The sequence below is a fragment of the Acomys minous genome (genome assembly GCF_964271855.1).
Source record: "Acomys minous genome assembly, chromosome: 2".
Taxonomy (NCBI): Eukaryota; Metazoa; Chordata; class Mammalia; order Rodentia; family Muridae; genus Acomys; species Acomys minous.
The window spans coordinates 50,237,353-50,261,390 of record NC_140484.1 but is presented as its reverse complement, the minus strand read 5'-3'; the positions used below and the strand labels follow the sequence as shown (position 1 = coordinate 50,261,390).

The 24,038-nt window shown below is 47.7% G+C and overlaps 1 protein-coding gene across 1 annotated transcript; it reads right to left on the bottom strand.

The window, feature by feature from the left end:
- Positions 1-999: 999 nt before the first annotated feature.
- STIP1 (stress induced phosphoprotein 1) lies at positions 1,000-21,953 on the bottom strand. The gene is made up of 14 exons (XM_084773494.1): positions 21,812-21,953; positions 16,620-16,829; positions 15,687-15,828; positions 15,415-15,556; positions 13,997-14,165; positions 10,427-10,553; positions 10,234-10,336; positions 9,959-10,079; positions 7,718-7,814; positions 6,286-6,410; positions 3,022-3,058; positions 2,780-2,883; positions 2,398-2,570; positions 1,000-1,466 (listed from the first exon to the last, which is right to left on the bottom strand). Exons 1-14 carry the CDS (start codon positions 21,818-21,820, stop codon positions 1,394-1,396), a joined length of 1,632 nt encoding a protein of 543 aa, XP_084629620.1. The 5' UTR covers positions 21,821-21,953; the 3' UTR covers positions 1,000-1,393.
- Between the last annotated feature and the right edge of the window lie 2,085 nt (positions 21,954-24,038).

Here is a 24,038-nt window from a genome sequence, read left to right as displayed (position 1 = left end):
AGTGCTGGGATTAAAAGCGTGTGCCACCCATGCCTGGCTTCTTTTTTATCTTTTAAGTTAGATAGAACTTTAGTGAATTAAAACCTAGCTCTTCAACTCTCAGCTGTTTTTTATTGTGAACAAGAGCTAGCTCAGCCTTTTTTCTTTTTTAAAAAAAGATTTATTTAAAAAGCCGGGCGTGGTGGCGCACGCCTTTAATCCCAGCACTCGAGAGGCAGAGGCAGGCGGATCGCTGTGAGTTCGAGGCCAGCCTGGTCTACAAAGTGAGTCCAGGATGGCCAAGGCTACACAGAGAAACTCTGTCTCGAAAAACAAAAACAAACAAACAAAAAAAGAGATTTATTTATTATGTATACAGTATGCATTAGATCACATTATAGATGGTTGTGAGCCACCATGTAGTTGCTGGGAATTGAACTCAGGACCTCTGAAAGAGCAGTCAGTGCTCTTAACCGCTGAGCCATCTCTCCAGGCCCCACTCAGCCTTTTTTCAAGGCTCCCTTCCTCCAGCTGAAAGGGACACGAGGACTCCAGGTCTCAATCTGGCTAAGTGCACCAGGTCACCAAAAAGCTCCCTCGCAGTAGAGGCCTTCCTCAGCTACCCTCCAGAAGGCTGAGGAAAACCTGGCGACCAGATTCTCAGGCCAGCCTCCCTGAAAAGAAGCCACAGGGCAGCAGGAGCTGTTGGCTGTACTGCTCTCAGGAGGGCTTCCTAACCCACTCTGGCTGTAGGCTGGATTTAGTGTTCCTTGCATGTAGGTGCTTTACTCTGATACTATACTGCACAGACAAGCATGTACATCAACCCAATGCTGATCAGCAGCAACACTTCCACCTGGTGGCCACTCTGACAAAGCACACCGCTCACTTTTCAGCCACCTTTCTTTCAAGGCCACCAAGAAGGCCTTGCTCAGAATGCTGGCTTCCAACTCAGCACCATGGTGTCCACACTGCACAGCCAAATCAGACTGCAGAAGAAAGTCACTGCAGACCACAGCAGCATATAACCACGCCTGGTTGGCTTGTTTTATTGAGGAGGAGGGACATGGGGCAACAAGTGAAGACAGCTGGGACCCTCAATTGGGAAGAGTACCCTCCCCTCCCCGTATGCACCACTGCCCCAAATAAAAAATAACCAACTATAGGGGAGCAGCCGAGACAGTGACGGGGTTTGGGGGGGTGGGCAGGGAAGGACATTCGGAATTGAGGGCAGCAGTGAAGAGACCATGCGTGTGCTGGGAGGGCCCATGGTGGCGCTGGATGAGTCTGTCTTCCTTGCAGGCATGTATAAATATAAAGATAAGCCTTTCTTCCCCCCTCCTGCCCAGTGCTGCTTGCCACCGTCCCAGCTCGCCTTCCTCATCGGCGAAGGGAAGAGGGGAAAAGCAAGTTATCACCGAATTGCGATCAGACCCACATCCATCAGCTTCTGGATCTTCTGTGCTATTACAGGGTTCTTTAAGTGTCTAGGAAAAAAAGATGGGAGTTAGAACATGCCCAAAGACCCTGTGCAGGCGACAACAGGAGCCAGGCAGCTTGTACTGGCTGCCTTGTAGAAGCAGGCAAAGGCCCTCCTCAGCAGGCAGGCAGAGAGAACCTGAATGGCCTACTGTGTGGCTGCACGGCTTGAAAGCATAGAAAAAAATGGCCTGCCTGAAAGAGCCTTAGGTTGTGAGACTAACAAGAAAACAAAGCCTGGAGGCTCGCTGCACCGCCAACTTTTTCTGTTAAGACTGATACAAATTGGGGCTAAAGAGATGGCCCAGTGGCTACTGATGGAGAGATGACTCCGAGCAGTTACTGCTCTGGTAGACCCCAGTTTGGTTCCTAGCACCCACATATGGTTCTCAACCCTGTATAAATCCAGTTCTAGGGTGTCTGATACCCTCTCTTCTGACCTTTTCAAGCACCAGGCGAGCGCGCGCGCGCGCGCACACACACACACACACACACAAAATGTAGGTAAAACACATACATAGGGGCTGGAGAGATGGTTCAGTGGCTAAGAGCACTGCCTCCTCTTCCAAAGAATCCGGGTTCAATTCCCAGCACCCACATGGCAGCTCACAATTGTCTATAACTCCAAGATCTGACACCCCCACACCAATGTACATGAATTAAAATTAAATAAAATATTAAAAACCACATACATACAACCTAGATAATGCATTAAAAGATTGATAGAACACCGGGCGTGGTGGTGCACTCCTTTAATCCCAGTACCCCAGAGGGAGAGGCAGTCGGATCGCTGTGAGATCGAGGTCAGCCTGGTCTACAAAGCGAGTCCAGGACAGCCAGGGCTACAAGAGAAACCCCATCTCAAAAACAAAACAAAACAAAACAAAACAAAACAAGATAGACGGAACCCCACCTCCCCAGCATGCCCACTGGACTCACTCGCTCAGAGCCTGGGGGTCCTTCTGCATCTGCTCCAGGATGAGCCTCATGGCCGGGTCACTCATTATCTGCTGCACCTCAGGGTCAGCCATGGCCCGCCGCTTCACATCCTCAGGGCTGTCGTGTCTGTTGTACTGTGCCATCATGCAGCGTTGGTAACCGTCTGCTGCCTCCTGCATTCCAAAAAAGACCAAGGGAGGTGGGAGTCAACGCTGCCTGGCTCACTGCTTCAGCAGGTTCAAGACAACAGATCACTGACAAAGGGAAATTCGGGAAGTAGAGACAGGAGAAACTGAGGCATGCAGAAAGGACACGAAGGAGCACAGGAAACACCCAAAGCAGAAAAGGCAGGGGCGACGCTTGCAGGCCAGCAGCAGCCTACCTTACAGCTGGAATCCAGGTCTAGCGCCTTCTGGTACACATCCATGGCTTTTGTGTAGTCCTTCATGGCTTCCAGGGCTGCTGCTTTCCGTGTGTAACCCTTGACTACAAACAGGAGATTATGAGGCACCAACTCAATAGCTCCTGGCTGAGCTCCTCCCCTTCTGCCTACATGCACCAAAGCTTTAACCTTAATCTCTGGGGGCAAAATCAGGACACAGAAGAAAAATGAAAGGAACTTACTAAAGGTTGGTTCCAGTTGGATGCACTCCTCACAGTCCTAGGAAGGAAGAGAACTAATGAGGTTTTTTTTCCCTCCAAGATGCAAAGCAGCCAGCTACTGTGCCCTCCTAAGGAGCCAGAGGTCTTGGCTTTGGCTCTGCTGCTTCTGCCAAATCCAGGCCCCTTGGTTTCTGGAGAGCAAGTTCAACAAGAAAGTAGATAGCTGGATCAGAGCACCAGGAAAGAGCTCCAGCTCACCAACCCCACATGCTGATGGCTGGACGCAAAGCTAGTACTATGGGCAACGCAAACGAGTAAGGCACTTCTATTTGAGAGCAAGCATATGAACTACACTCGCCCACTGCCTTGAGACCTATGTTCAAAAGCCTTACACATTTTGAACAAACTGAGAAATGTTAGTAAATGATCTGTGAGCTCCAGACCAGCCAAGACTCTCAAAAAACAGAGATAGAAAGGAAATAACAGCGCCTAGTCCAATTGTCATCAGAGAGGCTCTCTGGCAGCTGATGGGAACAGATGCAGACTCTCATAACCCAACCTTGGGGAGCCCAGGTTGGTGGTCTCCACCCAGTCCATCCCCTTGAGCTTGAGGAAGCCCATGAAAGAGGGAGGGGAGGAACTGTGGAAGCCAGCAGGGTCAAAGACGTCAGTAGAGCATGGCCTGAGGAATGAACTAAGCAGAGCTCATGAAACTCAAAGAAACTCAAGTGGCAAACATGAAGCCTGCATAGGTCTATGCTAAGTCCTCTGCATGTGTTATGACTGTTTGCTTGGTGTTTTGGGGGGACTCGTGACAGGAGTAGTGGGGATGTCTCTGACACTTTGCCTACTCTTTGGACCCTTTTCCTCCTATTGGGTTGCCTCGCCCAGCCTCCATGAGGCTTTGTGCCTGGGTCCTATCTTGTGGTCCACATTTGGTTGAGGTCCCTTTGAGACCGGGAAGTGGATGGTGGTGGTGGTGGTGATGGTGGAGGATGTACTGGGAGGGGTGGAAGAAAGAGAAGCTACAGTTGGGATATTCTGTAAGAGAGAATAATAAATAAAAAGAAAAGAAAAGCCAGGCAATGGTGGCGCACGCCTGTAATCCCAGCTCTAGGGAGCTGGAGATAGGCATATCTCTGTAAGTTTGAGGTCACCTTGATCTGTTGAGCAAGTTCTAGGACAGCTAAGGCCACACAAAGACAAACCCTGTCTGGAAAATAAAACCAAAAAAACCCCAAGGGGGGGCGACAGGGCGAGTAATAAGTCAGGAAAGAAAAGTGCTGCTGCCACCTGAGCCAATCCTTACCTCCCAGGGTTGCCTCATAGGCTAACCAGGTTTTGTTGTCACCCTTGAAGGCCTAACTAAAGTGATATCACTTTCAGGCTACACCCAAAGATGATGGCATCAAAAACAAAATTTGAAGATAAATAGTGGCACATCTCTTAATTTCAGTTGAGAGGCAAGGCAAGAGGAATTAAAATTTGAAGCCAGTCTGGGCTTATACTAGTGAGATCCTGCCACAAAAAAAACAAAAAAAAAACAAAAAAACAAAATCAGGAGCTAATGAGCTGGGTGTGTTAAGAAGTCCAAACCGGTTGGGCAGTGGTGGCGCACACCTTCAATCCCAGCACTTGGGAGGCAGAGGCAGGCGGATCACTGTGAGTTCAAGGCCAGCCTGATCTACAAAGCTTAGTCAAGGCTACACAGAGAAACCAAGTCTCGAAAAACAAACAAACAAAAACAACAATAAAAAGAAAAGGGCTGGGGAGGTGGCTCAGAGTTAAGAGCACCAACTGTTCTTCCAGAGGTCCTAAGTTCAATTCCCAGCAACCACATGGTGGCTCACAACCATCTATGAGATCTGGTGCCCTCTTCTGGTGGGCAGAACATTATATACATAATAAACACATCTTTAAAAAAAAAGAAGAAGAAGAAGAAGAAGTACATGTAGCACACTCCTTTAATCCTAGCCAGGACTACAAGAGAAACCGTTTCTAGAGAAAAAAAAAAAAAAAAAAAAGAAGTCTAAGCACAATGACCTGCATTAATTATCCAGTACCCATGTAAAAAGCCAGGCATGGAAGTGTGCTTGCAATCTCAATGCTGGGGAAGCCAAATCTCACTGAGATGCCTGACCTATACTCTTGAGAAACAACCACCAAAGTTACCACTGGCCTGCAAGCACACATTGTCATACAGAGCCAGGTATGATAGCTACTGGCTATAAACTTAGCACTCCAGAGGGACAAGAATTATGAGTAAAATGTCCGCATGGACTATATAAAGAGAGTGTCATGAAAACAGAAATGGAGACTGGAGAGATGGCTCAGCAGTTAAAGGGCACTTACTGTTCTTGCAAGGACCTGAGTTCAATTCCCAGTACCCGCCTGGTAACTTGTAGCCGTCCCTAACTTATTCTAGGGGATTTAATGCCCTCTTCTGATCTCTAAGGACACCAGCACATATCTGATGTACACACATACACCCACACACCTATGTAAGCAAAATACTCACACACATTAAAAAACTCTTAAGGGCTGGTGTTGGGTAGACATAGGCCTCCAACTGCCCACAAAAACTACCTATTGTCAACCTAGGATCTTTATTATTATTATTTTTTTTTTTTAATTTTTTTTTTTTTTTTTTTGGTTTTTCGAGACAGGGCTTTTCTGTGTAGCCCTGCTGCCCTGGAATTTACTCTGTACTCAGAGATCAGCCTACCCCTGCCTCTGGCTACTGGGATTAAAGGAGTGTGCAACACCACTGTGGCTCAACCTAGAATTACAAAAAAATTTTTTTTTGTTTTTTCAGAGACAGGGTTTCTCTGTGTTTACAGCCCTGGCTGCCCTAGACTTCCTTTGCAGACCAGGCTGGCCTTGAACTCATAGAAATTCACCTGACTCTGCCTCCCAAGTGCTGGAATTAAAGGCGTGCACCACTACACCAGGCAGTCAACCTAGAATCTTAATAAGAAAATTAACCTGGGCTGGAGAGATGGCTCAGAGGTTAAGAGCATTGACTGCTCTTCCAGAGGTCCTGAGTTCAACTCCCAGCAACCACATGGTGATTCACAACCATCTGTAATGGGATGATGCCCTCTACTGGCCTGTAGGTGTACATGCAGGTAGAGCACATTATGCACAATAAATAAATACATCTTTAAAAAAAAAATAAAAATTAACCTATGAGGAGAGGACAAGAGGAGGCTTGGCTCCCTGCAAAGGCTTATAGTAACTACAGGTCTCACCTCAAGTAACCCCAGAAGAACTCCCAGGCCTCACCTTGAGTGCCAGCTGAAACTCCAGCAGCTTAGTGTAGCAGGCAGCTCGGTTGCTGTACAGTTTGGCATCTCTTGGGTTCCGTTTAATGGCTTCCGTATAATGCTTCATGGCCTGGGGGTAGTCCCCTAGAGAGTTATATAAAGACAATATCTATTAGCTCGGCTGGCTTGGAGCTCATTATGTAGCCCAGGCTGCAGTCCTACCTCAGCCTCCTGAGTATTAGGACTGCAAGTGTCAATCACCCAGTCTAGCTAGCTAAGGATGATTTGCTTCTGTATTTATTTGGTTTCTGAGATAGGATTTTTCTGTGTAGATTAGGCTGGCCTCAACTTAGAGATCCTTCTGCCTGGCGTGGGTCACCAACCCCGGCCCCACCAGCTGCTTCTGTTATTTTGACACAAGGTCTCATTCTGCAACCTCCAACATTCTCTAAGCGCCAGTGATCTGCCTGTCTCAACCTCCTAATTGCTAGGAAAATATATATATATCCACTCGCACAAAAGGGGTTTTTATAGTCTGAGAATACAGCTCAGTAGTGCACAGCCTACCCCATATATTCACTACAGTAGCTGCAACCCCAACTACCAACACCACAAAAAAATAAAAAATAAAAATAAAATAAATAAAATAAAATAAAAAGGAAAGAAAGAAACAAAGAAAAGAAAAGAGGATTTTTTGGTTTATTTCAAGACAGGGTTTCTCTGTGGAGCTGTCCTGGACTCATTCTGTAAACTAGGCTCGTCTCAAACTCACAGTGATCCACCTGCCTCTGCCTCCCGAGTGTGGGGTTGAAGGTGTGTGCCACCATGCCTGGTGGATTTGTATTTGTTTTTAAGACAGGGTTTCACTATGTACCATCAGGTGACCTGAACACTTTTTGGTAGACAAACCTTCAGAGTTCAAGAGTTCCTACCTCTGCCTGAACACTGGGATTAAAAACACAAGCATCTCCTCCCCCAAAATTGGTGGGGTGATAGTGGTACACATCTTTAATCCCAGCACTTGGGAAGCAGAGACAGGTGGATCTGAGCCTGAAGCCAACCTGGTCTACAGAGAAAGTTCAAGAACAGCCAAGGCTATACAAAAAAACCCTGTCTTTTTTTTTCTTCCCCCCAAACAGGGTCTCTTTGTGTAGTGTTGGCTGTCCTGGACTCGCTCTGTAGATCAAGCTGGCCTTGAACTCACAGCGATCTGCCTCCCTCTGCCTCTCGAATGCTGGGATTTAAGGCATGCGTCACCACTGCCTGGCAAAAATCCCTGTCTTGGAAATAAAAATAAGTAAACAAATAAATCTAAAAAGAGAAAGAAAGAAAAATCAAGCCCCTCCCCACAAGCCACAACATTCAGCAGAAAGAGGCCTTTATGTCATGTCAGCTAAACTACCCTCCCTTTCTGCGCCTTGCAAGCAGAGTTGAGGCTTCATCCACAGTACCTTTCTGGAAGCATTCATTGCCCTTGTTCTTCTCCTCCAAAGCCAAGTCAGGGTTGATATAGGCAAGTCGTTCTTGCTCCTTCAGGATTTTCTCTGCCTAAAAAAGCAATCATTGGCATAGAAACTTAAACACCTAAATACTGATTAGACTGAAAGGCCAAATCAGAATTGGAAAAACTGAGTTTACATTATTTGTGTGTGCGCATACTTTCACACGGCAGAGGACAACTTGGAGCAGTGGTTCTGAATTTTCCTGGCACATGTGGGGTCTGTGGATTGAACTCTCCTCCCCGCACTTGCGCCACCACACCCAGCTCCTAATTAGAATTTTGATCTTCAGAGTTCTTTAGCAAGAGTCTCCTCTCACCGGGCGTGGTAGCACAGGCCTTTAATCCCAACACTCTGGAGGCAGAGGCAGGTAGACTGATGTGAGTTCCAGGCCAGCCTGGTCTACAAAGTGAGTTTAGGAAAGCCAGGGATACACAGCGAAACCCTGTCTCCAAAAACCAAAATAAATAAATAAGTAAGTCTCATCTCATTCTTGGGCTGAATGTTACTCAGTGGAACACACAGGTACCACACACACACATTTTTCCTTATCAAGGTACACTGTTACAACGGAGTAGTACTTGCATTATTTCCTTCAAAGCTTTGCCTTGGAGGGGGGCTGGAGAGATGGCTCAGAGGTTAAGAGTACTGGTTGCTCACCCAGAGGTTGTGAGTTCAATTCCCAGCAACCACATGTTGGCTCACAACTATCTATTATTAGATCTGGTGCCCTCTTCTGGCCTGCAAGTGTACATGCAGGCAGAATATTGAACACATAATACACATAATACACCTCTAAAAAAGGAAAGAAACGTCCTCTGCCTAACACACATGAGAACCTACATCCAACCACCAGTACTACACAACTCTGTTGTGGCAGCACATACTTGTTTGTGATCTTAGCTCTTAGGAGGTGGAGGCAGAGGATGAGTTAGTTCAAGGTCATGGGAGGCCAGCTTAGGCTTTGCAGCTTTCAAAGGCTCTTCAAACAACAAAGCTTTACACTTGCCAAGCTAGTGGAAAAAAAGAACTGACTACCACAGTCCAAACCCAAATATGAGATGTAGCTAACCCTACACGAATAAATGTGTAAAATGCAAAAACAAAAACAAAACCACCAAGAGAGCAACCCTATGAAAGTAAAAGAGCACAATGAGCCTTCTGACACTATTTGTGAGGAGCTAATGAAGGACTGGTTGGGATCTTCACTTTGCTACCCAGGCTGGTCCTCACCTGCTGTCTTGGGACTCCATTGTCACCAGGCTGAGCTTGACAAAGCATTCTGTGAAATTACTCCCTGTGGTAGCTTGAATATGAATGGCCCCCATAGGCTCATATATTTGAATGCTTAGTTGTAGGTGTTGGGGGGGGGAATATATGAGGTATGGAACTGTTGATAAGAATTAGATGGAAGTCAGGTGTGGTGGTGTACTCCTGTAACCCCAGAATTTGGGGACACAGAGGCAGGTGGATCTCTGTAAGATTGAGGCCTGCATGGTCTAGAAACTGAGTTCAGGACACTCAAGGATATACAGAGAAACCCTGAAGGGATGGGGTGGGGTGGGGTGGGGGTTAGAAGGTGTAGCTTTGTTGAAGAAAGTGGGCTTTGAGGTTTCAAAAGCCCATGCCAGGCCAGTCTCTCACTTTCTCTGCCTAATGATCAGGATGTAGCTCTCAGCTACTGCTGTAGGCAGTGTGCTTGCCACTATACTCCCCATAACAGACTAAACCTCTGAAACTGTCCTGTCCCCCCCCAAAATGTTTTCTCTTCTAAGGGTTGCCCCTATCAGGTGGTAGTGGCAGTGCACACCTTTACTGACAGCACTCAGGAGGCAGAAGCAGGTGAATTGCTGTGAGTTTGAGGCCAGCCTGGTCTACAAAGAGAGTCCAAAACAGCCAAGGCTACACAGAGAAACCCTGTCTCGAAAAAAGAAATAAAATGGTAAGACACTGACAACCATTAGGAACATGACAGCTGAGGCTAGAGATATGTCTCGGCGGTTAAGAGCACTAGCTGCTTTCCCAGAGGACCTAGGTTCAATTCCCAGCACCCACATGGCCGGTTACAAGGGTCTGTAACTCCAGTTTCCCCTAATACATGTAAACAAGACATCTACACACATAAAATAAATAAAAATCCACAAACAACAAAAAGAGCCCCATCCATGACAGCCCCATTCTTTTCAGACCCACCTGCTGGCACTTCTTGAGCACGTCTGGGGTTCGGTGCTCTGCCAGAGATTTGTTGTAGAAATGGATAGCATCCTTGTACCTTTCTTCTTTGAAATAGGAATTGCCAATTCGGGCATAAGCTCTGATGAAGACAAAGGGAAAAGGCAGACTCAAAAACAGGGTCAACCCTCAAAGAAAATACAAACTGATTACAAGCAAAGCTGGCACCACAGCCCAGAAACCCTGCCCTCTCAACAGGGGTTTCAGCCCCCAGCACGGCCGGTTCAGTGACATACTTGGCGATCTGCCGGTAGTCCTCTCGATTCTCTCTGCCCACTTCAATGGCCTTCTCACAAAGCTCCCGGCATTTGTTGTAGTCCCCCTTCTCAAAGTGCACAGCTGCCAGGCAGAAAGGTGACAACAGTCAGTCCTTGTTTCTCTCCTTAAGCATGCATCACAGTTCTCTTTGCCCTGGCTTCTAGGCCTCACCTGCTTGATTAGTTATGTAAGTCATATTTGTGGGGTCCAGTTCCTTGGCCTTGTCATAGTGCTTCAGGGCCTTGTCAAAATCTTTCTTCTTGTAGGCATCATTTCCCAACTCCTTTTCTTTCAGTGCCTAAACGGGGTTGGACAAAGTTGAGTGCTTAGCATCTCTACCAGGTGGCAGCAATAGCAGCAGAAGCCATACTCTGTCTCAGATGTCAATTAGCATATGCCACCAACATGACCAGGAAGGAAGTGCTCCCTCAAAAAGGCCTCTTCATATAATTAGCCAGAGCCAAGGGAGATAGGGCTCAAGTGTACTTTATCTTTACTTCCTGACCCTGGCTACTTTCTCTTGAATCTTGACCAGGCAGTAGAGGGCTTGCTTCTCAGAGGGAGAGGAACTCCTCTCAACTCAAACAACTGAAAAAGATGGTATAATTTGGTGGCAGGTTTTTATGAGGCAGCCATAGGCTGGCTGTTGTGGCCATCTTGAGATCTTAGCTGTTAGGAACAGCGGGCACGGTAAGAGGATCACAGAGGGCTGAAAGAATAGCAGGAGCCTTCAGCAGTCTTCAGAATCACTCTCTCCTCCCACACAGAGGGCCTTTTTCCAGCTGAGACACCCTGAGCAACCAACACTCACCCATTTAAGAGTACTAAATTTGGCAGCAATCTGCTGTTCCTGACTACGAGAAGGGAAACAATTCTTTAGACACACGACTCCTGCTCTGGAAGTGTGTTGCTACATGAACACCCACTTCACACATCTAATCAGGAGGCCAAAGGCTCAGCACTGATGCACACACAGTGCCCTCACGATTCTATCTGTTCTACTGAGTGTTCATGCTGGTAGCACATGGTAAGGGTGCATTTTCACTGCTGGAGCACTCAGAAATTCAACATTACTACTAGGAAATGGCTTGTGAAGAACATCATTTTCCAACTTACAATTAAAAAACCAGTCTCGCTGGGTAGTGGTGGTGCACGCCTTTAATTCAGCACTCGGGAGGCAGAGGCAGGTGGATCCCTGTGAGTTTGAGGCCAGCCTGGTCTACAAAGCAAGTCTAGGACAGCCAAGGCTACACAGAGAAACCCTATCTCTGGGAAACAAACAAACAAACAAACAAAAAAACCACCATGGTCTCCCTATGTACCACAGACTGGCTTATAACTCATGATCCTCCTGGAAGCAAAGACATTCTTTCTGATGTATCGTCTTTATCTAGAAAAGAATATGTTTTGTGGCTGAAGAGATGGCTCAGCAGTTAAGAGCCCTTGCTGCTCTTCCAAAGATTCCTGAGTTCAAATCCCAGCAATCACATGGTGGCTCACAACCATCTGTAAAGAGATCTGGTGCCCTCTTCTGGTGTGCAGGCAGAGCCCTGTATAAATAATACATAAATCTTTAAAAAACTTTTTGTTGTTGTTGCTGTTTGTTTGCTTATTTCGTTTTCTCAAGACAGGGTTTCTCTGTGTAGGTAGTCTTGGCTGTCCTGAAACTCACTCTATAGGCCAGAGCAGCCTTGAACTCACAGTGACTCACCTGCCTCTGCCTCCCTGAGTGCTGGGATTAAAGGTGTGCGTCTCCATGCCTGGCAAAAGATTTATTTTTATGTGTATGAGTGCTTTGCATGCATGTATGTCAGCATACCAAGTGCATGCCTAGGGGCCACTGAGGACGAAGAGGGCATCAGAACCCCTGCCAGCTGGAGTTACTGATGGTTGTAAGTCATCAAGTGGGTGCTGGGAATCAGCAAGTCCCCAGCAAGAACTACTCTTAATTGCTGAGCCATCTCTCCAGACCCCTAACTTATTTATCTATTTATGTGTTTAAGCACAGGTGCCATGATGTGAAAAGGCCAAAGGACATCTTGCAAAATATTTAGTTCTCTCGGCTGGGCATGGTGGCGCACACCTTTAATCCCAACACTCGGGAGGCGAGAGGCAGGTGGATCGCTGTGAGTTCGATGCCAGCCTGGTCTACCAAGCGAGTCTAAGACAGCCAAGACTACACAGAGAAACCCTGTCTTGGGGGAGGGGGATATATATATATAGTTCTCTCCTACCATGTGGATCTCAGGGATGGAAATCAGGTTAAGGTTGGCAGCAAGCATCTTTTCCTACTAAGCCATCTCACCTGCCCTCTGATATATATTCTTTATCTTTCAGGTACAATTTCACTGTGTTGCCCAGGCTGGTCTCAAAGAACCTGCAGCTCAGGTGATCCTCGATCCTCAGCCACTCAAGTAACAATAATAAGCTTAGCACATACTAAGTATTCAAACATGGACTAGGTCAGGTGGTAAAGTGCTTGCCTAATAGGCACAGGGATCTGAATTCAATTCTCCAGAAAGAGTCAAGGCAGGAGGGAAGGAGCCCTGGAGAGATGGCTCAGCAGTTACAAGCACTTGCCGAGAACCCACAAAGGTGGCTTACAACCAGATCCAGGGATCCGACACCCTCTTCTTGCTCCATGGGTACTAGGCATAAACAATATGGTCCCATAAAATAGTTAAGTTTTAACACTTGGCCATAGGAGTGTCACCATTAAGAGGTGTGGCACTGTTAGAGGTAGCGTGTCACTGTGGAGGCGGGGCTTTGAATTTTAAATGCTCCTGCTAGGCCCAGTGTGAAACACACAATTTCTTCCTGCCTACTTTCCAATCAAGATGTAGAACTCTCACCTCCCCAGCACACTGCCATGCTTCCAGCCATGATGATAATGGACTAAGCCTCTGAAACTGTAATCCAGGCCCAGTTAAGCATTTGCCTCTGAAAAGACTGCCTAGGTTGCCAGGCAGTGTGGCACACACCTTTAATCCCAGCAGGTGGAAGGCAGAGAATGAGTTCCGGGACAAATAAGACTAAACTGAGAAACCTTGTCTCAGGATTAAAAAAAAAAAAAAAAAAAATTTGCCTAGGTTATGGTGTCTCTTCATAGCAGTGGAAACCCAAGGACAATGTGGTACAGAGAAACATATATAGGCAAAACACTCATACACATAAAAAATAGAAAGCACACAATTTTAACTCCAGTATCTAGGAGGCAGAAGCAGGTGGATCTCCGAGTTCAAGGCCAGTCTGTTCTATATAGTAAGACCATGTTCCAACACTACCAACCAACCAACCAACCAACCAACCAAATAAAACATAAAAATTTACTAATTCCAGCAGCTGGGAGCAGTAGCATCCTGAGTTTAAGGCCAGCTTGGGATGCAAAATGAAAGTGTCAAAGCCAGCGCTTCATGTATACTAGGCAGGCATCCCACAACTGAGCCATCATCCCGCGCCCCAAACCATTTCTCAGCTTCAGTCTGCAGAATGCCCATTTAACACTCTTCTTCTTTTAATTATGTTTACAGCATTTTGCCTGCATACACTCATGCATGCCAAAAGAGGGTACCAGATCTCATTGTGAGCCACCATGTGGTTGCTGGGAATTGAACTCAGGACCTTTGGAAGAGCAAGGAGTGCTCTTAACTGCTGAGCCATCTCTCCAGCCCCAACACTCTGATTTCTAGTTGACTTGGTTGTACACAAATATGAGATAGTTTAGAGGAGAAAAAACAAGACCTGTTTCTTATTCTCTGGAAGATCTTCTTCCATTGGTTCTGGTTTGGCCTCCTTTTTGGGAGGAGGTGGGGGTGGGGGTGTTGCTGCCTCCTCCTCTTCATCCATACTGCCCAGATCAACACCAAGGAGGACACTGAGAGTAGTCATGACCCGGGGATCTTGGAGTTTCCTGGGGGGCGGAAAGAATGGGCTGGAGAAATGGCTCTACAGGTAAGAGGACACACTGTTCTTGCAGACAGTCACTCTGTTCCTAGACTCTGTGCTGGGTAACTCCCAATCTCTAAGAGATCACGTACCTCCTGTCTCCTCAGGCACCTGAACTCACATGCACATCCCCATATATAGACACAATCACACATAACTTAAAAGGCTAGGTGTGGTGGCGCAGCACTTGGGAGGCAGAGGCAGGTGGCTCTCGTAAGTTCAAGGCCGGCCTGGTGTATAGAGTGAGTTCCAGGATGGCCAGGGCTACATCCTGTCTTAGAACAAATAGAAATTAGTAAGTAAACATCTCCAAGATTAAGAATGCCTATGGCTCTATCATGAGGGCCAGAGTTCAGATCCTAGCATCCCAAATATTTGTACCTCCAGCTATAGGAGGGGGAAAAAAAAATCTTTAAAAAAGCAAGACAAGGGAGGAAGGGAGGAATGGGAGGATACATGGGATGGGCTAACAACTGAGATGTAATATGTATAAATTAATAAAAATGTATTAAAATAAATAAATAAATAACAAAAAAAAAAAAAAAAAAAAAAAAGCAAGACAAGTCAGGTTTGGTGGCACTTTAGAGACAAAGGCTGGTGGATCTCTCTTGAGTTTGTGGCTGGCCTGATCTACATAGTGAGTTCCAGAATACCCAGGGTAATATATAAAAACTGTCTAAAAAAAAAAAAACCAAAACAACAAAAAGCAGGAAAATCACCCAAGTAGCTGAAATTACAGGTGTGGACCAACCCTGGCTGCTACAATTGCCCCTAACTTGTTCACTGTTAATAAACTCCAACACACATGACTAGAGCCAGGTGTATAGCTCAGAGACACAACATTTGCCTAGCATGGGCAAGGCCCTGGGTTTGATCCTCAGCACTATAAAAATAAGCAAAGCTAGGATTCTAGGAGAGGCAGGGTTAGAACATTGCTGAATACTGTGCTATTACAAACTACATGACCCTTTCTGTTTGTTAGTTTTTCGAGGCAGGGTTTCTCTGTGTAGCCTTGGCTGTCCTGGACTCTCTTTGTAGACCAGGCTGGCCTCAAACTCACAGTAATCCACCTGCCTCTGCCTCCCCAGTGCTGGGATTAAAGGTGTGTGCCACCACGCCCGGCTACCCGACCATTTCTAGAAATCACACAAGCTGCCCTCCCCAGGGGTCTAGACTAGAGCTTCCTCTGCTAGTGTTCCTGTTGCTCCACTTACGTGCCCAGGTCTGAGGGCTTGTTCTGTAGCTGCTCTATGAGCTCCCGGTAGGTGGGGTCATTGAGCAGCGTCCTTGTCCTGGGATCATTCTCCAACTTCTGGTACAGATTAGGCAAGTTGAAAGGATTCATGAATTTCCTCTCTGTCCAAATGAAACAAAGTGCACCAGTATGAAATGTTTGAGTCACCGTGACACCACACATATCCCACCCACCACCTTCACTTTGGGGAGGGCAGGGTTGTTTTACATACAAGAGGATGTGCGTACCCACCTGACAACCTGGCCTCCATGTTCTGCAGGCCCTCTTTAAGCTGGAGGTTGTTAGCTTCATGTTTTAAACCTTCTTCATAGGTTCGTTTGGCTTCTTCAAATCGGTTTAGAAACTCAAGGGCTGCTGCCTTTCTTGAATAACCCTTAACATCCCCAAATTAGAGAAAGCACAGGTCATGCATAGATAAATACAAATCAATTTAAAAAGTCTACCTGGGTTTTGTTTTTATTCATTTAATACATAGAGGTGTGTTCCTTGCATGTGTGTCTGTACACCACATGTATGCCTGATATCTTACAGAGACCAGAAGATGGCACTGGATTCCCCGGGACTGGAGTTAAAGACAGTTCTGACCCACTATGTGGGTGCTGAAAATTAAACACAGGTCCTCCGGAAGAGCTACCAGTGCCCTTAACAATGAAGTCATCTTGCCAGTACCTCCTCCGCCCCAAGACAGAGCCTCATTATGTCTCTGGGTGGCCTTAAACTCTGCTCTGCCTGTCTCTACTTCCCAAGGGCTGGGATTAAAGGCATATGCTACTCTGGTTGGCCCTCCTGTCACATACTTTTTAGACCCAAATGATAGGCTCAAGATGGCCAACCAGCAAATAGGGAAAGGATACAACACCAATGTTGATACTAAAACAATCTAGACAAAGGTGCATTAATTATACAACCTGTGGCCACAAGCTGTCAGCTTCTTTAGTAATGTTTTATTTCTTAGCTGTACAACTAATAAAACCTATTTTACAATTAGTGGTAACAGACTTGGAGAAATGTGTTACCTTCGAGGGGTACCTTCAGATAGGGTGGGCAGGCAAGTCATAAGGAGCAACCTACAGTCAACTAGACAGGTCAAGAGGGCCTGCTAATAAGGGACTGCAGATCAGACCCAAACTCCTTAGGGAAACTGTGCAATGCTCTGCAGCTTACCTTGCCCCAGTCAGGCTTCAGATCAACAGTCTTGCAGCCATCCTCGTAGGCCTTCTGGTAGTCCCCTTTCTTGGCGTAGGCTGCAGAGCGATTGCTATAGAGCACATGGTTCTGGGGATCTAGCTTAATTGCCTCAGAGTAGCACTGTAAGGCATCGTCAATGTTCCCAGCACTCAGGGCCTTATTGCCCTTCTCCTTTAGCTCATTCACCTGAGGAGGAAAGGCAGGCGTCACTATAGCTTCCCTCCACAGAGCCTCCATCCTCTGCCCTGGGGCGGTAGATTATAGTCGCTCTTCCTAAGAATCAACTAGTTCACCTCTACTGAGGAAGAGAGAAAAATGCTAGTCCACCCATCTTCTCCCACACCTCTGGGAACGAGCAGGGAAAACAGCAGAAGCATGAAGACTTCTCTGCCCTCCACTGGCTGAGAACCCAGCCCCTCCAGAGCACAGAGGCTTCCTTTCCAAAGATCTGAACGGTGAACTGCGTGCCGAAGAGCTGAGCAAGCCACATGGAGGTGCACCTCTGTTCCAAGCTGTTGAGTTATACTAGTAACCACCACCGCAAAAGACTCAAGATGAGCTGGGCGTGGTGGTGCACGCCTTTAATCCCAGCACTCAGGAGGCAGAGGTGGGCAGATCACTGTGAGTTCGAGGCCAGCCTGGTCTACAAAGTGAGTCCAGGACAGCCAAGGCTACACAGAGAAACCCTGTCTCGAAAAACCAAAAAAGACTCAAGACGGAGCCAGGCATGGTGTGCACGCCTTTAATCCCAGTACTGGGAGGCAGATCTTTCTGAGTTCAAGGCCAGTCTGGTCTACAAAGTCCAGGATAGCCATGGTGACACAGAGAAAGCCTGTCTCAAAGAAACCCCAAAAAAACCTCACGATGGGGACCCAATGAGATGGCTGAGTATGAGAAAACACTCATGACTGACAATCTAAGTTTGACACCTGGACAGTAAAGGGTGGAAGACACCCAACTGCTTGAAGTTGTCTTCTAACCCCCACGTGTGCATGTGCATATCTGCACGCACAAATCACACACACATGCTCTAGTGCCCTAGAAGCTTCAGAATAAGAGGCCCTTGATCCTCTACTGTCATCTCCCATTATCAGCAAGAGCCAAACAGGACTTTACTGTGCTGACCCTGAGGACAGAGCTGGTCCACCACCAGGCTCCCGCTGACGTTTTACTATCACTCTACCAGGATCAAGACAAACAACCTCTAATCCCATCCTCTCTGTTGCAAGGAGTAAAGGAGACTGTGCTTAAGCACAATGCTGACTTTCCTTTCTCAGTCACCACAAAGCCAACCCCCAGCCTTCCCCCCTCCCTTTCCTAGCAGTTGTGACAGGGTCTCAGTTTAATCTCAAAGGCTAGTCTTGAACGTGAGATCTTCCTGTTCTGGCCTCCCACTAGCTGAGATTAAAGGTCTAAGAGGTCCTTTCTTTTCATTATCTGGGTGTGTATGTATAAAGGGTTTTTCTTTCTTTCTTTCTTTCTTTTCGGTTTTTCGAGACAGGGTCTCTCTGTGTAGCCTTGGCTGTCCTGGACTCGCTTTGTAGACCAGGCTGGCCTCGAACTCACAGCGATCCACCTGCCTCTGCCTCCCGAGTGCTGGGATTAAAGGCGTGCGCCACCACGCCTGGCTCTAAGGGTTTTTCTTTAAAGATTTATTTATTATGTATACAATATTTTATCTGCATGTACAATAGAGGGCACCAGACCTCATTAGAGATGGTTGTGAGCCACCATGTGGTTGCTGGGAATTGAACTCAGGACCTCTGGAAGAGCAGCTAGTGCTCTTAACCTCTGAGCCCAATAAAGGGTTTTTCTTAACCGCCAAAAAAATGCTAAGCAATGGTGGTCCAGGCCTTGGGAGGCAGATGCAGGTAGATTTTTGAGTTTGTGGCCAACCTGGTCTACAGAGTGAGTTCCAGGACAGGCACATAGGACCACATAGAAACTCGGAAAAACAGTAACAAAAACATCCTGCATATAAGTGCAGCTAAGGGAAAATTACAGCTCTGCAACCTCCTACCCCCCGCCCCCCACCCTTCGGTTTTCCAAGACAGGGTTTCTGTGTAGCCCTGGCTGTCCTCAAACTCAGGGATCTGTCTGCCTCTGCCTCCTGAGCACTGGAATGAAAAGTGTGTGTCACCACCACCAGGCTGGCAGCTCCCTTTTAAAGGCAAGCCCAGAGTGAACAAGAGCAGAGTAGGATTCACACTTATACCATGAGGGTGGGGATAGAATTTACTTGTAGCCAAAGCACCAAGTTAGGTCCCAGGACTAGGCATGGTAACATACATCTATTATTACAGGACTTATGAGGTAGAGGAAGGAGACTAAGAAGGCTCTATACAGTAGGTCCTAGGCCAGACTGGGATACATGAAACCCTAACTCAAGCAAGCAAGGCCAATCCTTATGAAGTCATATACTCATGATAACATAACATTTTCTTCTTTCAGATGCTTTTAGAATCCCATGGCACACCAATCAGAGCTTCCAGAGAGCAGAGGTCCGAGGTAAGCTGGGTTTGCCCTGTAATCTCAGCATTTAGGAACAAGCAGGAGACCCTGTTCTCAGGAAAGGACCATGAAAGGCAAGCAGAGGTAAAGCAAAAGACACAAGAAAACTGTCAAAATTCCAATCCTTTATAGGAAGGCCAAGGGAAAAAAAGTGAAAATACTATCTTGGGCTGAAGAGATAGCTCAGTGGTTAAAGAGTACCACCTGCTCTTCCAAAGGTCCTGAGTTCAATTCCCAGCAACCACATGGTGGCTCACAACCATCTATAATGCAATCTGATGCCTTCTTCTGGCATGCAGACAGAACATTGTATACATAATAAATAAATAAATAAATAAATAAATAAATCTTTCTTTAAAAAAAAAGCTATCTTGAGGGCTGGGTTTGGTGGCACACATCTTTAATCCCAGCACTGGAGAGGCAGAGGCAGGCAGGTCTCTGTGAGTTTGAGGTCAGCCTGGTCTACACAGCGAGTCCAGGACAGCCAAGGCTACACAGAGAAGCCCTGTCTCAAAAAAACCAAACCAAACCAAACCAAACCAAACATCTCTTTGTTTAGGGTCTTTCTATGTAGCTCTGGCTACCCTGTAACTCCTTGACATAGACAAAGCTAGCTTCAAACTTTTTGTTTTGTTTTTTCAAGACAGGGTTTCTCTGTGTAACCTTGGCTGTCATGGACTCGCATTGTAGACCAGGCTGGCCTCAAACTCACAGGGATCCACCTGCTTCTGCCTCTTGAGTGCTGGGATTAAAGGCATGAGCCACCAACGCCCAGCCTGCTAGCTTCAAACTTAAGAGAGCCATCTGCTTTCACAGTGTTGGGATTAAAGACCTGAGCCACCACACCGGACATTAAAAGTAATGTTTTGGGCAGTGGGTGGCGGCCCATGCCTTTAATCCCAGCACTTGGGAGGCAGGAGCAGGTGGAAGGAACCAGCACGGTCTACAAAGTGAGTCTAGGACAGCCAAGGCTGTTACACAGTGAAACCCTGTCTCGAAAAAACCAAAATAAAATGTTTTCTTTTTTTTTGAGACAGGGTCTCACTACACAACTCTGAGTGTCCTGTTACAGATATGAGAGCTTGTCTCAGCCTCATGAGTGCTGAGACAAGCTCATCACTACAAGCTCATCACTACACCTGGCAAAAATAAATCGTAGGATTTACTTGAAAGAGTACTGTTCATAACAAATGAGATGTAATATGATTAATAATATACATATTTTTTAAAAATTAAAAAAAAAGAAAGTTCTGTTCTTCAAATGCACAATTTTCAATATTCCAAGTTACTTTTTGTGTGCATGCCGGTGCACAGGGCAAAAGCTGGAAGTCAGGGCGTCTTCCTCTATTGTTCCACCTTACTCTGAGACAGGATCTCTGAATGAACCTGGAGCTCACAGACTGGCTGTAAGCCCTGAGCTCCTCCACTCTCCCCTCCCTCAATTTTTTAGTGGTTGCTGACAATCTGAACTCAGGTCCTCACTCTTAGACATCAAAGTCTTTACCAACTGCGTCCTCTCCAAGGCCAACACTCAAATCTGCCCAACCTTATCATAAGCTTGCATTCCTTCGCAGTCTATGTGCTCAGATGCACACCTGTGTAACATCTGGCGGGATGTTTTTTTTCCTGAGGGGGGACGGGGTGGGTGTATAGCAGCTATAGTGGACCATAAGCTCTGAGCTCTCCAGGCCTTGGGTTCAATCCCCAGCACCACACATTAGAAAAATGAATGAATGCTAAAGGAGAAGAGCCACTTTCTGTTTGAACAGCTTGGTGCTGCTTATTCCAGAAAGCGTTTTTCTTGTCTGTATTGCAGCCTATCTATCCCAGATATAACTTAATTACATCACAAGTACACAAAGTTGATGAACCTATTTCCAGTCTCACTGCGGAAGCAGGGAGGCCCCACCGTCCCTTACAAACAAAAGGTTTTAGTCTGCACATCACAGTAAAAGTAGTAAGCTGTTTTGTGGGGGGGGGGGGGGAGGTTTGTGCACGTTTGGGTGAATCACAACGGTTCAATGACAGCTCCCAAGGTAACAAAACCTCTCCAGGCCTCTCCCAGATGCAGGCCACTGTGGCCTGAGCTAAGTCACCAAGGTAAGGACAGGTCTGCCTCAGTGCCCCAGATGCCGGGCGGGAGAGGCGGAGTCTACTAGGCCCTCACTATCGGCTCACAACTGTCTAAAACCACTAAATCCCATGTAATCGGGAACGGAATTTCCAAGTGTCAGATCCTCAAGGCACCCCTACAGTCACCAAGAAAAAAGGGGGGAGGGGCGACATATGCATCTGGAGCCTCAGGGAGACTCGGTGACACTGTCCGCGCCCGCCTCCCCTGCAGTCGCGCGGGCCCCTTTCCCGGGCGCACGCAAGATGCCGTGTCCCCCGAAGGCTGCGCGGGTGATCGGTCACTGGGTCCCTCCAAGTTCGCCGCGGCCGAACGGGGGCCTCCTCGCGCTGAGGCGGCCCGGCCGCGGCCAGGGCCTGCTCCCGCTCCGCTCGGCGGGTCGCGGGGGCGACGGGCGCTCCCCCATTCTTCCCTCACATGCCCGACCGGGGCCCTCTCGGTCGCACGGCCCGTCCCCCGACCTCTCGCTTCACCCCGCCGCCAGGCCTGCGCTTCCCCGGGGCTCCGGACGCCCCTCCCCCTTCACCTGCTCCATAGCCTGGCCCGGAACCCCGTTGAATCGAATTCGTCCGCTCCGCGTTCCCAACCGCACGCGCCGCCTTCTGGAACCTACTAGAAGCTGCCGGGACCCCCAAGTTCCCGCCCCTTCCTCGTCTGCTCACTGGTTGAGCGCGTCCAGGAGCTCTGTGCTCTTTTGCTATTGGCTATAAGTTCAGTCAATCATCTTGGCTTCTCTTTCATTGGTTCTCTGCGGGTCTTTTCTTCAGCCCTGCCTCCTCTGCTCCTCGGGATTGGACGCTCTGCGACAAGCCCCGCCCATATCAGGGCTCAGCGAACTGTAGGAGGAGCGGGCCTTCACGACACGGATTGGTTCGTGAGTCCGTCAATTATGGCTGACCTGGCCGCGCCCATTGGTCCTGTTCTTTCTGGAAATTTCCACGTCTTTTATTGGGCTGAAGGACTCCGAGACAGAACCGCCTTCAGAAAGAAAAATTCAATTGGTGGATGGTCGGGGGGAGGGGAGGAGAAATTGGCCATACTTGGCGCTGATTGGTTTAGGCCACTGCCCTGTAAGGAGGAGCTCGGCCGGTGGTTCGTGGGAGTCGGGAATGTGGCCGGGTGTTGCCGAGGCTTTGATTGCTACGTCCTGGGCTGTTCGCGGTTAGCCTGAGAGTGTTGGTGGTGGAAGCCGGGCGGGCCTGCTGGCTGTCCTAGCCCGCCCCGTACTTCCCCTCATCTTGGCTGCTAAGCCTCGAACCGTCCCAGAATGCCGCGGGGCGGTAACAGGCCCGTGCTGTGCGCGCGGTGGCCTGGCTGACGGGCAGCATGTCCTCAGTTAAGCCGCACACCCTCTCTGAACTCACTTGCAAGTTGGACCTGCCTACTGAAATATTATTTTGGTTGCTGGCTTGGCGTGTGGTTATGGGAAAATGAGACTGATGAGGGATCTAGAGAGGGCTTGGATGACAGGCCTGGGCTCTGCGGTGCTGTGGTATGTGACAGCGCCAAAGCACGCCCTTGCCATTGGGTTATCTTCATCTGTTGGCCATACCTTGTTCTGTCAAGCCAGATGTGGGTGGCCCCCGCCTTTAATCCCAGCCCTCGGGAGGCGGAGGCAGGCGGATCGCTGTGAGTTCGAGGCCAGCCTGGTCTACAAAGCGAGTCCAAGATAGCCAAGGCTACGCAGAGAAACCCTGCCTCAAAAAACAAAGCAAAAAAACAAGATCAGAGGAACCCAGCAGTGATGGCACACAGCATTCGGGAGTCAGAGGCAGGAGGCTCTTTCTGAGTCTCTGGGCTAGCCTGGTCTACATAGCGAGTTCAAGAGCATCCAGATCTATACTGGAGCTACATCGTGAGTCCCTATCTCAAAGAGAGACAAATAAACAACATGCACACACAAACACACAGAAGAGGGTGGGAGGGAGGGACAGACAGACAGAGAGCGTCTTGGGCTGGCTTGGAGTTGCCAGCCTTTCCTAAAATCTCAAAAAAGAGACGTGCACACACGGGGAGGGGGGCAGGGGGGAGAAGGACACACAGACAGTGTCTTGTGCTGGGTTCCCGACTCTTTCCAGTTCCTAAATCTCTCCTAAGTCCTTTTGTTTGTTTGTTTGTTTGTTTGTTTGTTTTCGTTATCACTCTGTAGCCCAGGCAAACTCAACTCCTGGAGTGGATTTGCCTCACTCTTCTATGCTAGAATCACTACCTGAACTTATCTTTACTTCCAGCACTCAGGAGGCAGAGGCAGGTAAATCTCTGAGTTTGAGGCCAGCCTGGTCTACACAATGAGACCTTGTCTCAAACCCCTGCAAAAAAAAAAAAAGAAAAGAAAAGAAAGAAAAGAAACAAAAAGAAAGGAGGGGGCTGGAGAGATGGCTCAGTGGTTAAGAGCACCGCCTGCTCTTCCAAAGGTCCTGAGTTCAATTCCCAGCAACCACATGGTGGCTCACAACCACCTATAATGTAATCTGATGCCCTCTTCTGGCCTGCAGGTGTACACACAGACAGAACATTGTATATCTAATAATAAATAAATAAATCTTAAAAAAAAAAAAAGAAAGGAAAAGAAAAGAAAGTGGAGGGACTGAAGAAATAAGTGGATTAGCAGTTTAAGAGCCCTTGCTACTCTTGGAAAGGACTCTGGTTCGGTGCCCATCTCCTGCCTGACAGCTGACAAGTGTCCAAAACCCCAGGACAAGGGGACCAAGTGTCCTATTCTGGCCTCTGAGGGCAGCACACACACAGATGGT